General features: G+C 39.1%; 1 protein-coding gene across 7 annotated transcripts in view; it reads left to right on the top strand.

The window, feature by feature from the left end:
• The window catches only part of ssbp3b (single stranded DNA binding protein 3b), a 29,268-nt gene extending 25,736 nt beyond the window's left edge, over positions 1-3,532 (top strand). For all 7 annotated transcript variants that reach the window (XM_088349082.1, XM_088349081.1, XM_088349080.1 and 4 more), the window contains 3 exons: positions 634-662; positions 768-869; positions 2,797-3,532. In XM_088349082.1, coding sequence (XP_088205208.1) covers positions 634-662; positions 768-869; positions 2,797-2,826 — 161 coding nt within the window. In that variant the 3' untranslated portion in view covers positions 2,827-3,532. The remainder of the gene's footprint in view (positions 1-633; positions 663-767; positions 870-2,796) is intronic.
• Positions 3,533-15,288: the final 11,756 nt, after the last annotated feature.

Here is a 15,288-nt window from a genome sequence, read left to right as displayed (position 1 = left end):
CATAATAAGATGTGGTCCCTCTCAAATACGATTCGAACGCGCCAATTGAACAGGAAGAAGAGATGGGGCAAGAGAAGAGGATGAGGACACTGCTCAACCACAGGCTATTGGGTGGCTCTGCCTGTCTTACGCCCCCATGTGTTCATTTTGTTTTATGCGCATACAAACCAACCTTTTCATTTCAGTAGTTTTTTTTTTTGACAGTTCTTAATTTAGCTTAAATGCGAGTATAGATAAATATTTTTTGTTCCTGATAAGCATGAAGTGCTACCAATTTGACATGCATTTCTAAAATAGCAACTTATTTTATTACTTTGGCTTTACAAGGTTGTGATTATTAGAAGTAGGTAAAAATATCAACCGCTGAAACATCTGCTTTGTTGAAGGGCACTGAGTGATTTGTATGCAGATAATTCATACTACTTAAAAATAATTTTGGATGAATTGATCATTGTAGTGAAAGATGCTGATCACGTCAATGATTTCTCATGCTAGTTAGCGATCAGATTTCCTAGAAAATCACAATGACCCAACATCGGTGAGCTGTTTTCAGGACCACTCCATGGCCTACTCTGGATTTTTTTAAGTGGCTACCCCTGATGTTAAGCATCCTTGTCATTTCTTTTAATTCAGGTTCTGGTGATTTGGACGGAATGAACAAGGTACATTTTGCCATCTGTGTGAGCAGAGAATTTCTTTGCATCCTTAAAAAAAAATACATATACGTCTGCTCGTTTTTAAAATTGTTTTCCTCTTTCGTCCTCAAGAATTCTCCAAACAATTTAAGTGGCATTAGCAATCCTCCCGGGACTCCGAGGGACGATGGCGAGCTGAGTGGGAACTTCCTCCACTCATTTCCGAGCGACAACGTAGGTCACGTCCTCGGCACTGTCACTTGGATTCGCAATTTTTATGTTTCTAGTCATGTTATCAAGTCATTATTGATTTGATTTAAGATGTTTAGATTCACCAGATCTAATACTACATTTGCAGAACCTTTTTTTCAGAGTTTGTGTTTGAAATCTTGGAAAATCCTTGTTTTAATGTTGTGTTATCAGGGTCAGAAAAACCTTGAATTTTAGCTTGTGTTTTTGTAAATGCTTGAAATAATTGTCATTGCCATTTTTCTTGGCAGTCGGACTATAGAAAAAGGTTGAAAATGACACCGACTTGTCTGCTCTGGTGGCTTGTAATTATGGTGTTGTCATGTAGAGCGTCGCCGCCTTTTACTGGGATTACCCAAGAGGACAGCTCTATTTAGAAAACCGGCTTTTTCGACTCCGCTCACTGAGAAGAGTTGAGCTAACCAGCATCAGGTGCTAGCCATAGCGAGCCCTTGAACTGATGGCTATGTTGCTTGGTGCAACTATGCTAATACTAGCGGGCAAGTAACATGGCTTTAAAAATGCTTTGACATTCTTTTAGCATGTAGAGAAGTCCCACTTTGTGATAAAAACAAAGCATCGTCCTCTGCCTTTCGGTGCTTTTGCGGGTCCAGAGTATTTTGTTGACATGATGGCTTGTAAGGAAACTCGACATTGAAAAATATTTGCGCGTACGAATGTAGATTTGTCAAGCTGTTTTACGTACGCAAACAACTCAGACCGCAACATTATTGCCTCACAGGCAAAGGCAGAAAAGGGGCAGGGCAATCGTTTTGCCAATTAGAATGCAGAGCACAATGCAAGATAAAGATCTGTGAAGTATCGAAACCGCAAAAAGTAAATGGCGGTAAAACGAGGGATTGAATGAAGACCGTTCAGTCATTCTTTGCAGAGGAGGAAGAATATACGCCTGTGATTTTTGTTATACGGTTGCTTCAAATACTTAAAATTGCTTTGACTTTTAATGCTATGTTTTCAAAGTTTGAAAATAGCCGTCATTTTGGATAAAGTGCTATTAAATGCTCTTAATTGTTGCCTTGTTTCTTGGCAAGGATTACGTATCAATTATGGACATTTGTTATGTGCCCTGCAATTGGCTGGCAACCAGTTCAGGGTGTCCCCTGTCCACTGCCTGAAGATAGCTGGGATGGGCTCCAGCACCCCCGCGACCCTACTGAGGATAAGCGGTGCAGATAATGGATGGATGGATGTTATTGCCCATTGTTAGAAATTACGGTAGCGTTTCTTAGTGGTAAATTGTATTTGGAATTACTTTCTGCAACTGAAATGTAATCCCCATCGCCTATATGATGGGAGAGATTTGTCTCAAAAACGGGTATTGTTCAGATCCACAAATATAAAGTATTCACAATTTTTATAAAGATCTGAAAATCGTATGTCTTGATAAATGCACACGCCAGTTCAAAAAAGGCTTAAGTAAATCACAGATATGTTGGTGGATCCGTAGAATACATGATTGACACCAGATTTCTTCTTTTAAAATGACCAAAAATCTCATTAGGTAAAAAAAATAACCTGGATTAGAATACTAGGCAAAAAAAACACATGAACCAATGTTAAATTTATAAAAGAATCCTAGGTCCAGAAATTTGTATTGCTATTAAAAAGTGGAATTCTCACTTAGGTCGCCGGCATCCAGCTGCCACCCTGTGCTCTTTGGCACTGGCCCCTGCTTGCAACAGACACCACAGTTCCATCTAGTGGTCAAATATTACACACTGGGGCTTATATGGTACTGGAAAAATTGGGAAAAAGAGCTTTAATTTGCCTATGAAATAGGTGTACAGACCCTGGTTGTATTATTTGAGTACATGCATTGTTCCCATTGTTTTTGCTTAAAAGTATTTCCCCCAAAAAGCATAAATGTGATTTTCTAACTCTTCCTCTGCAGTACTCTCCAACCATGACGATGAGCGTGTGACCACCCTGACCAGCCGCCCACCCCCCCTAAACCGGCCTTCCCCTTTGTAATTTGCCATCATTCCAAGGATTCAAACTCCCATCCCCCCCAACCCGGCAGCAGAGAAGCGGGGGGCTGCGCTCGAGGTCAGAAATGCGGAAACGCCACAAACAAAAATGGCCGGCCGTCTCCCTCGGGACCCCCTCGGCCACCCGAAACATCAGCAACTGCCACGCCCGCCCCCCCGATATAGAGCCCCCTTCCCCCACCCTGGAGAGGGGCTTGACCTCTTTCGGGAATGAGTTTGCGCAGGAAGTGTCTCCCCTTGTCCGCGGGAGGGTCCGCTTCAAACACTGGAGAGTGTACATACATGTACATGTGCATTGTGAGCTTTTCGCAGTCGTGTTTTTTTTCTTCCTTTCATTTTTGTTATTTTTATTTTATTTTTGCTGCCAGCAGACTCGCTAGGACCACTTACCGACGGACATTTGTATTTACGGTGTTCCCCCATAGTTCAACTGAAACTACATCGGTCGATTACCATTATTAGATGTACTGTAACAGGGTTCCTTAAATTCAAGACTTTTAAATATTTTGAATGCCCTTTGAAATCAAATTCAAGTCAACAAAAAGAGAAACAATCAAAAAAGACAAACGATCATTTAAAAGGATGTTTACAGTACTTCATTGATTCTCAGTCAAAACTGGTAGAGTACTAGCAATTCCAAAGAACGCTTCTGCTACTTTAATGAAGTATTTTTATCATGGTGCTTGAAAAATTACATTTTGGTCCAGTGTTAAACTTCTTGAAAAACGTAATACAGTGGAACCTCGGTTCTCGACCATAATCCGTTGCAGAACCCTGTTCGAAAACTGATTTGGTCGATCACCGAAAATCGTTTTTCCCATTAAAAGTAATGTAAAATCGTTTTTAATCCGTTCCAACACCCTGAATGTTTACCAAGAACGTAAACAAGAAGCTAACCCAGGCTAATCGTACGTCCGCGTTAGCGTAATCTTCCGTACGAAAAATTACGCTAACATGAACGTGTAAAAATTAAAAAAAAGGATTGTAAATAGAATTTCTTACCTTTGTGGTGGACGGTGGGGAGAGAAAAATCCTCAAAAGTTTTTCAACCTCTTCCAAAACTAGCGGCAGTTGCTTGCTTATAGCGCTAACTTCCTTAGCCGCATCACTCGATTTCACAGCCTCCTTATTCTTTACTATCGTACTGATAGTAGATTTAGCCATGCTGTATTCACTAGCAAGATCGGAAATTCGTACACCTCTTTCATATTTAGCGATTATGTCTTTCTTAAAGGCAATAGTTGGACGAACAACTTGTTTTTTTTTCACCTGTCCTGCTTTCACCGACCTTCTTCGGAGGCATAATTAGGGGCTAAAACACCCGTACGCCGCTTAGCATCGCACCCTAGCGTACCGGCGTTCGAACTCCAATTTTCTGACCGAACAGCGAAGCAAGAATTTCTCGACATTTTTGGTCGAACACCGATTTGTCCGAACTGAGAGGCGTCCGAAAACCGAGGTTCCACTGTACTGCTATTTGAGTAGAGTATCATAAAACAACAGCTTTATACTCCTTGGATGTGGACAATTGATAAATATTACTCCATTTTTGTGTTGACATTTTAAATCCTTTGACAATTCCGTTTAAAACATTTAAACGTCAATTAAGGCCTTATTTTTAGAATAATGAATTCAATTCCTTTTATGACTTTTTAAGGATCTGTGGGAACCCTTCACTAAGGTGCACTTTCAAATTGTTGGCCAATTGGGTTTTTTTTAAGTGCGCCTTAAAGTCTGGAAAACAGTACATGCCGAGGATTTGACTCCTATACGATATTTTTGTCCTTTCAACTTGTTTTACAAAGGGGACTTCAGAGCTGCAAAAAAACCCTGTTTTTTTCCCCCATCCCTTTTTGTAATATGTTTTAAAAGCGAAGAAGAAAGAAAGGAAAATAAAAGCCGAGAATGCGTCCATTTTTGCAGATTTTGAAACTAGTCTTGTCCAATTAGCATTTTTGGGGGACAAAATAGTACTTTGGCACTAGTGTGAACTATGTGGAAGTAACCGAAAGAGCTTTCCAAAACCCTTTTGAATACAAGCACAGTGGAACCTCGGTTCTCGACCATAATCCGTTCCAGAACCCTGTTCGAGAACCGATTAGTTCAATCACCGAAATCGATTTTCCCATTAGAAATAATGTAAATCGTTTTAATCCGTTCCAACACCCTGAATGTTTTCCTTGAATGTTTAACGTAAACATGAAGCTAACCCGGGCTAATCGTACGTTCGCGTTTTTGTAATCTTCTGTACGAAAGATTACGCTAACATGAACGTGTAAAAATAAGGTCGTTTACAAGTAATTTAGCACCACAAGTGGCTAGCGCTTCATTGGAAAGGGGGCTCCGTTCCAACACCCTGAATGTTTACTTCGAATCATAAAGCTAACCCAGGCTAATCGTACGTTCGCATTATCGTAATCTTCCGTATGAAAGATTACACTAACACGAAGGAGTAAAAAAAAAAAAGAAAAGAATTATGAATAGGATTTCTTACCTTTGTGGTGGTCAGCAGAAGGCGCATGCTGTATTTCCCCCTAGCAAGATCGGAAACTCGCACACCTCTTTCATATTTAGCCATTATGTCTTTCTTAAAGGCAATAGTTGTACGAACAACTTTTCTTTTTTCACCTGTAGCAACTGTGCTTCTTGCACCGACCTTCTTCGGAGGCATAATTAGGGGCTAAAACACTCCGTTTACCGATATTGAAAGCAAAAAGAGGCAAGCGCGCACGTGATAACAGTTGGTCACGAGGGGTGGAGGCCATCTACACGATCTACACCTGTACACCACTCAGCATCACACTCTAGCATTACCGGCGTTCGAACTCCGAATTTTTGACCGAACAGCGAAGTAAGAATTTCTCGAAATTTTGGGTCGAACAACGATTTGTTCGAACTTAGAGGCGTTCGAAAACTGAGGCTCCACTGTAGTGCTTTAGCGCCACCTATTTTGCCAAAAAACAATGGACAGCCTTTATTTTATTCAGTATATAGAAAGATTTTACTCTGCTTCTCTGGCATCTTTGAAGCAAATATCCCTTGGTACATATTTCAAATGATCAGTGGGGGAACACTGTACACTATACTGCTTATGAGTGGACGGAACAGACTCGTTTGTTTCCAATGATTTAATATCGGGAAAATCGTCTCGTTTACACGAGTAATTCGAAATATGAGCTCGATCTGGAACATACAAAGCTCGAATGTTGGATCTTGCGGGTGCTAATGGATAACAGCTGGGCCACAACTTATACGCAAAGACAAACGGGAGAGAAGCCCCGCCCGAACGTAATGATTGATATTTTAGGCTCGACCCGAATTTCGGGCCTAAGATCTACTTGGCGCTGATTAGTTACAAAAGGTAGCCCTCCCGTTGAAAGGGGTTGGAGGTCATTGGTGTAAAGAATAAACATTTGAGCATTTGTTCCATATTAATATCCAGTGAAGATTAGTCGTATGACATCACATCTACTAGAAATATTTAATTATGGTACTAGTAAATTAAAACCTCACTAGTTGTGGCTAAACTTTTGGATTCATGTGGAATAATAAATGAGCCAGCTGCTTTCTGTACACTGTCTATAGAGGACGGTGCTGGCCCCTAGTGGACTCCTTTAAAAAAGAAATTGCCCACCCTTACATTTCCCTGTAATATTTTGTTCCGATTTTTGGTCTTGTTGCGTCGGCGCCGTTTAAAACCTAGCAGCATCTTGTTAAATTGTAAATGTACGTTTTTTTCAAAGCTCATTTCCTGTTTTATCCGCTTCAATTTATTTTTTTAAAACGGACCGCTTGTTAATATCATTTTCCGATAACTTCTAGTGTCTTTCTATTATTATGAATTTTTCCACTCGCTGGGAACATAAGAATGCGACGGACACTATTGCTATTTATTAGACAGTCACCGGACATTATCATTCAACTGAGGCATGGAATAAAATGTGGCTTTAATACAAATCCGTAGCATGATCTGTCTCCAGTTTTCATCAAGTGCTGTATACCCTACCTTGTTTTGTTTTTTAATAAACATGAAAGAAAACGAATGATTGATTTACATTCAGATTTAGAAAATCATTTTTGGACATTTATTGTCGTCAGCGGCGCGGATAAACACTAGATCACATACAAAAACGATGGCTGTGATTTGTATTTTTGCAAGTAATATGTGTCTACTGGAATAATGGAAAAAAAACAGAAATAATATAATAAAAAATAACACTACAGAAGTATTACACCAGGAATACCACAAAAATACTAGTCTAAAACTGTATTACAAAAACACTAAATACTCAAAAAACTACTATGAATTTCTACAAAAATATTTCTACAGCGATAATGGAAACAAATAACACAACAGTTTTACTCCATCCATCCATTATCTGCACCGCTTATCCTCAGTAGGGTCACGGGGGTGCTGGAGCCCATCCAGCTATCTTCGGGCAGTGGGCAGGGGACACCCTGAACTGGTTGCCAGCCAGATGCAGGGCAACAGTTTTACTATAAAACAATATACTACTACGAATATATCATGACTAAAATATGACAAAAATAATACTGCATAAATATGATGGCAGAAATACTGCAAAAATACAACTACAGTAATACTAAAAAAAATGCCACGGATACACTACAAAAATTTTACTATGGAAATACTACTGCAGAAGTACTCCAAAAATACAACCACAGTAGTACTACAAAACTAAATATCAAATGAATTGCTAATGGTGAGCTAATCCATTATTTTAGTAATTGTGAGCATTTCTAAACCAATTTGATGAAAGTAATTATTTCAAAACAAATTTAAAGAAATATAACATGTATACATAACTGTCAACCTGTAGGTTTTTGCCGTACAAACTACTTTTACTATGCATTTTAAGACGTTTACGATGTACAAGAAAATCTGTACGGAAAAACGCAAATTTGTCGATTATGGGTACCATCCGGTATACACCGACTATCACGAAACGGCAAATCAATCAAGTCAAACGAGTTCGCCGCGGTACCCTCTATCTCGGTATCGTCTTTTTTCGCTGCAAACGAAGCAAACGATTTGATGCTACTGTGCGCATGCGTCTGCCGCCCGGGGATTTCCCATCATGCATCATTCCGTGGTTGTTGTGTAGTGAAAGGAAGTACGTCTCTTTTTAGAGAACCGTCTTTTTCGGCTCAACTCATTAATGAGAGCCGGCTCTCAAACGGCTCACTTGCTTTGATGCATTATATTACGAATCATTATTGTTGTATAAAGAAGTTAAGAAAAAAAGGAAGTATAAAAGGAGAAAATGAAAAAAGACGAGTTTGTGGTTACCCCTTGAATCAGTATATAACCAACAATAATTGAATGCAGAAAATGAATTCATAATTTGAATAAGAAAATGTATTATTCTACTTAATTCTATTTGCATGTATTTTTTCCTTCTACAGTGAACGTCCAAGCTACTTCATTTTTTAACTTTTTGTATAATAAACCTCATTCATGTCGAGCAACTCAGGATCTCACAACAAAATGTCAATTAACAATATATATAACGAAACACTTGCACAATATTGTTAAACTACATAAATAAGCCCGTTTGAAAAAAATAAATATGGTGTAAGATTATTTTGTATTTTCTAAGGGCATGGAGCCGTGGAGCTTGACAGGTATGTGTATATTAATGCTAAAAAAAAAAGAAAAAATTGCGCCCCCTACTCCTTAAAATTACCCACCCCTGCTTTTGTGTTTCCAATCATTGATATCCCCGCTAGAGGGCGCCCCCGCTCCTGCCTCTGAAAAGCACATGCCTATAGTTAAAGTCTTGTCATGTTACCTAAGAACTTGAACTTGTTGCCTTTATGTCCCACAAAAAAAACATCATGTTCTGGCTCCCTTTCGGTCCGGAGAGTCCAACAATGCTTCCGAGTCTGGAGCGTCCAGTTCTGGGCAGGAAGTGACCTGGCTGGGCGGCAGCCAAACTTCCTGTTTAACAAGAGCAAGGCTCAATGTATGCTCTGTTTACCTCGCCGCAATTATATGGCCGCCAAAATAATAGAGAAGCCTTTTCTCTCCGGGGACACAGAGTCCTCTCCAGCTCCCTTTTGCGACGTCCACACTCAAAAAACATATGTGATATTTCCAGGGTTGGGTAGGGTTACTTTAACTGGATTACTTTCAGTTACTTTTAGATGACTCCGATACCAAATATGCTAATAAAAGACAAAAGAAACTAAATATGAATAAAATGATGACTCACAACACGTGGTAAGCTTTCTCTTCTGGCTTTGATCTCTTGGATCACCGGCAAAACTGACATAAAATGCGAAATGAAAATAAATCCAAACATCATTTTTGCCGTTCCATGTATTCCGTTACTCCCCAAGCCTGCACAAAATTTAGTAATTTTATTCCTATTTAGTTTCTTTTGTCTTTTATTAGCATATTTGGTATTGGAGTCATCCAAAAGTCATTGAAAGTAATCCAGTTAAAGTAACCCTACCCAACCCTGAATATTGACTACATACTAATGATATTTCATTTATTTTTTCTCCCACTAATCAAATCCTCAATGTATACATCAAAATAGAACAGCAGTGGAAGACAACAAAGACTTTTCTATTTTTTTTTTCTTTTTTGATTAAACAATGAATTGGATTTAAACGGAAAAAAAACAGTCTTACTCCTATTATATTTATAGAAGTTTTGGACCAAAAGAAAAATATATTATGTAATCAGGGTTGGGTAGGGTTACTTTAACTGGATTACTTTCAATTACTTTTGGATTACTCCGATACCAAAATAGGCTCATAAAAGACAAAAGAAACTAAAAATGAATAAAATGATGACTCACAACACGTGGTAAGCTTTCTCTTCTGGCTTTGATCTCTTTGATCTCCGGCAAAACTAACATAAAATGCAACGGAAACAAAATGAAAATAAATCCAAACAGCTTCCCAACATCATTTTTACCGTTTCGTGTATTCCGTTATTCCACAAGCCTGCACAAAATTGAGTCATTTTATTCATATTTAGTTTATTTTGTCTTTTATTAGCATATTTGGTATAGGAGTAATCCAAAATGAATTGAAAGTAATCAAGTTAAAGTAACCCTACCCAACCCTGGATATTTCGTGTTGATCTTCAATCTTGGGCGTATGAACCCCCCAAAATTATAACATTTTAGTATTTTTTTAAACCCTATTTTCCTAATAATGGACTGGATTGGCTTGAATGGAATGAAAAACGCTGATTAAAATATTAAAAGTAATACAGTAAGAAACAACTCAGTGTCTAAAATACTGCCTTGAAATGGTTCGGCTAGTGTCACTTGCGGCATAGCGGCGGAGTCTGTGGAAGATATTTCCATACCTGTTGCGCTCCAGGGCTCCAAGCCCTTACAAACTGTCGTATTTTCCCTAACAAAATACAAAATAATCTTAGACCATATTTTTTTTCAAACGTGTTTATTTATGTAGTTTTAATGTTATATTGTACAAGTGTTTCGTTATATCATATATATTGTTAATTAACATTTTGTTGTGAGATACTGAGTTGCTCGACATGAATGAGGTCTATTATAAAAAAAAAGTTCAAAAATAAAGTAGCTTGTACAGATTTTCTTGTACGTCGTACACGTCTTAAAATGCATAAAAAACGTACTTTGTACGGCAAAAACGTACAGGTTGACAGGTATGTATTTCCGTGTGAGTTTGTAACTATAAAAGCCCAAGAGTTTAATTCATTAAAAAAAAGAACATTCAATGAATAAAAAAGTTATGTTGCTTTAATTTACAATATAAAGTTGTTATTTGTGGTAACTGTTCGCCCAGGATGTCAAGAACTGGAACAGGAGGAGGACCCAGATGCGTGACGTTTCTCACACAAGCTTTGTTTTACAGGAAATGGGGCAGTCATGCACGTTTACTCAAAACGCCAGTTATTCAGCGATCGTTGGGCGGAAGACGCAAGTCAGCAGTCTGGCGTGGAATGACAGGAAGCCAGAGGCCAACGAGATCGATACTAATTGCACGATATCGGACAGATGGGGTCAATACCGGACAGGACGGGACTGACAGGATTGATATCAGGCACTGGAGACTGGAGTCCGATAACTGGCTGGACGAGATAGACGGAAACGATACCAGACACTGGAGATCCATAACAAACAAAACAAGATAGCCGGAAACGAAACTGGAGATTGATATTCAACAGGACAAAATAGATGGGAATGATACAGGACAGGATACACAAACAGGATACCGGACTGAATCAAACCACAAGTCTTGCGGGCGCAGAGGTTCGTTGACGAACTGACAAATGGTGAGTGAGAGCACTGAGCTTAAATAGGAGAGAAGCCAGTTAACGAGGGCGGGGCCCATTGGGCGCCATGGGCAACCGTGACACAGGAGGTAATACATTTGGCCTAAATTTTGGATTTTACTGTACACATTTTCAGATTGCTTGATTCATGATCTTCAACATTAGTACTTTTTAATTCAATTTGCCTAAATAATGTACTTTCTGTGATATCGCAAAGGATATTAATTTTTTTTAACCTGTTTTTCAAGTTTTACAATATTTTTATCCTGTTTTTGTTAAAAAAAAAATACATATTTTACTATGTTCTGACTCTTATTTCTAGTTTCTTTGTATTACCCGTGTATACTATTTCAAAGTAAAATATGAAAAATATGATAATCAGCAAAATTATGTACAAGGTTTTTACTTAATTAGTACTGTATTCCGACTACTGTTTTCATTTTGAGACAGTGTGAATTTTTTGACCTGTTCAACAGAAAACCTGTGCTAAAAAGCACAAGGAAGAATACAAACTACGGAGACTCAAAGTGACCAAACGGAACCATTTTTCTTATTTTTTTTTGCCCAGCCTTTAGTGACCCTTTGCAGCAAGGTGACGGACGAATAAAGTGCATGTTTATAGCTCCTTTTTTTTCTTTTACCACTAGGAGGCGCTAAATCAGGGGTGTCAAACTCATTTGAACCCGGGGGCCACACGAAAGACCAAACATTGTCTCGGGGGCCGGACTAGAAGATTCAGAAGAATGAAAAAGAGAGAGGGTGGGACAAACAAAGAGAGAAAGGGAAAATAGAGAGAGAAAAGAGAGAGAAGAGAGAGAGAGAGAGAGAGAGAGAGAGAAAGAAAGAGAGAATGTGAGAAACAAAAGAGATGAAAAGAAAACTAGTGAGAGAGGGGGAGGTAAAGACAAAGAAAGAAATCCACAGAGAAATAGAAAGCGAGACGGAGATAAAAGAGAAGGAAAGAAAGATAGATGGGGAAAGCAAGAGAAAGAAAGAGGAAGAGAAAAGGGAGAGAGAAAAGGAAAAAGGAAGAGAGAGCAAAATAAGGTGAAAAGACACAGAGAAAGAGACAAAAAGGAACAAAGAAAGAGAAAAAGAGAAACAGAGAGAGTGAAAGAGAGAGAAAGAGTGAGAGAAAGAAAGAGAAAATGTGAGAAACAAAAGAGATAAAAAGAGAACTAGTGAGAGGGGGGGAGGTCAAGAGAAAGAAAGAAATCCACAGAGAAATAGAAAGCAAGAAGGAGATAAGAGAGAAGGAGAGAAAGGCAGATGGGGAAAGCAAGAGAAAGAGAGAGGAAGAGAAAAGAGAGAGAGAAAAGGAAAAAGGAAGAGAGAAGAGAGAGAGAAAAGGAAAAAAGAAGAGAGAGCAAAATAAGGTAAAAAGACACAGAGAAAGAGACAAAAAGGAACAAAGACAGAGAAAAAGAGTGACTGAAATAGAGAGAAAGAGAGAATGTGAGAAACAAAAGAGATGAAAAAGAACTAGTGAGAGGGTGAGGTAAAGAAAAAGAAAGAAATCCACAGAGAAATAGAAAGCGAGAAGGAGATAAGAGAAGGAGAGAAAGACAGATGGGGACAGCAAGAGAAAGAAAGAGGAAGAGAGAAGAGAAAGAGAAAAGGAAAAAGGAAGAGAGAGCAAAATAAGGTAAAAAGACACAGAGAAAGAGACGAAAAGGAACAAAGAAAAAGGAAAAGAGAGACAGAGAGAGTGAAAGAGAGAGAAAGAGAGAGAGAGAGAATGTGAGAAACAAAAGAGATAAAAAGAGAACAAGTGAGAGAGGGGGAGGTAAAGAGAAAGAAAGAAATCCACAGAGAAGTAGAAAGCGAGGAGATAAAATGGAAGGAGAGAAAGACAGATGGGGAAAGCAAGAGAAAGAGAGAGTAAGAGAGAGAGAAAAGGAACAAGGAAGAGAGAGCAAAATAAGGTAAAAAGACACAGAGAAAGAGACAAAAAGGAACAAAGAAAGAGAAAAAGAGAGACAGAGAGTGAAAGAGAGAGATGGAGAGTGAGAGAAAATGGAGGAAGAGAGAGATAGAAAGAGAGAGAGAAAGAGAGAGGGGTAAATACAAGCAGTGTTTGTGAGAGGCAACATCAATCACACCTATTTCAACCTCCAGCTCGTTTTTCTCTCGTGCTTCCCTTAGCATTGTCTCGCGGGCCGGATTCCATCCCTTAGCCGGCCTGATCCGGCCCGCGGGCCGCCCGCTTGACACCCCTGCGCTAAATGATGCATAAAAACTTCGGGAAATGAGAAAAAGAACACTAGCATTTGGGTCTGATGCGGCGTCATATCAGACCGGGATTGCATCACATTCAACCGTGTGACCCATGTGCTACACAGATCAGATTGTTCCCAGACAGTCAATAAAGTCTGGGAGCACAGCAATGTCCCATACGGAGAAAGATTTTTTTCTTCTTTTTGCCTCCTGACTGCGGAACCATTAGCCTCGGGTATACGCGCTATAAGACCAGGGTTGGGTAGGATTACTTCAACTGGATTACTTTCAATGACTTTTGGATTACTCCAATACCATATATGCTATTTTTCGATTGTTCTCAGCTCAGGGATGCTACTAGAAATGTGAATTTCCCTTCGGGGATGAATAAAGTATCTATCTATCTATCTATCTATCTATCTAATAAAAGACCAAAGAAACTAAATAGGAATAAAATGATGACTCACAACACGTAGTAAGCTTTCACTCCTGGCTTTGATCTCTTGGATCTCCGGCAAAACTAACCTAAAATGCGACAGAAACAATGAAAATAAATCCAAACAGCTTGCCAACATCATTTTTGCCGTTCCGTGTATTCCGTTACTCCCCAAGCCTGCACAAAATTGAGTCATTTTATTCATATTTAGTCTCTTTTGTCTTTTATTAGCATATTTGGTATCAGAGTAATCCAAAAGTCATTGAAAGTAATCCAGTTAAAGTAACCCTACTCAACCTTGTATAAGACCTCCCTCTGTGTTTAACCTTGAAAAATGGCATTATTTCATTTCCAGGTGGAGGACGTAGGGACGTATTCACCCAGGAATAACCTTCGGAACAAATAAGTAGGCAGAATGAATTGCCTGCCGGTTAAGTAGTTAAAAAAAAAAAAAAAAAAAAAAAGTATAGTCGCTCGATTACACGGAAGAGTCTGTGAAGCAGAGCGAACAAAAAGGAACTCCATGAACCCAGCAGACCGGCTTCAACTCGCCTTTACGGGCCTCTATATGCAGAGGCTGAGTCACTTCCTTTTGGTTTTGGCTACGCTTTTTTTTTTAATTAAAAAAAAAAATCCCGGGTTTCTTGTGTTAATATTGTGTAAATTATAACCTTTATCTTCTTTGTTCCTTTATCTTCTTTGTTTTCTTTTATCCTCACTGTCAAATGTGAACCTGGAGTGTCACGTCCAATTTCGTTGTCACAATATGTTTAACCCATTTTGTAACAATGACAGTAAAACCAGTGTTCTGGTTTGCCCGCGTCCCTGCGTCTTCGACGCATCATTTTAGCAGGGGACGCATTGTGTCGAATCAACGTGCGTCCCCAGGCGCAACTTTTTGGACACAAAATTGTCATTATTACCCGATTACTTTATTTTTAACACAGATTTACCGCCCTCCAAACTTTTCGTCAGGCAGATCCGCCATTGTTGTTTTGGTCTCGCGGTTCGAGTTTTCGTCTGCACGCCGATCTCGGCCAACGAGATCTCGTTGCTTCGAGATGACGTCATTGTTATGGTGGTTCTTTTCGAGTGAAGGTAAAAATCTACACAAAAATGGTAATTTCTTCAGTGTCAGTAATAATTCGAAACATAATGCAGAAAGTGGTAATTCCGGCACGAAAAAACGACGGAGAAATTCTTCGGAAGATCGCAGAGGCAAGGAAAACACGCGTGTTGAAGCGAACGATTCGACGAAAGAAAATAAACAAAAGAATACTCCTCGCATAAAAAAGGACTTTTCTGCCAAAATGGACTCAATTATATTCCTGGCTACGCTATGACGGGGATGATAATGGATTGGACCTTGAGAAGGCGTTACAACTGTGGCGGGACAGCAAACCACGAAGAATATATGAACTGAAAAATCTGAAGTGATAACTT

This window comes from Urocampus carinirostris, chromosome 12 (genome assembly GCF_059441175.1).
Source record: "Urocampus carinirostris isolate Australia breed hairy pipefish chromosome 12, RoL_Ucar_1.0, whole genome shotgun sequence".
NCBI lineage: Eukaryota > Metazoa > Chordata > Actinopteri > Syngnathiformes > Syngnathidae > Urocampus > Urocampus carinirostris.
The sequence above is the reverse complement of the archived record's forward strand: the minus strand, read 5'-3'. Positions and strand labels throughout refer to the sequence as shown.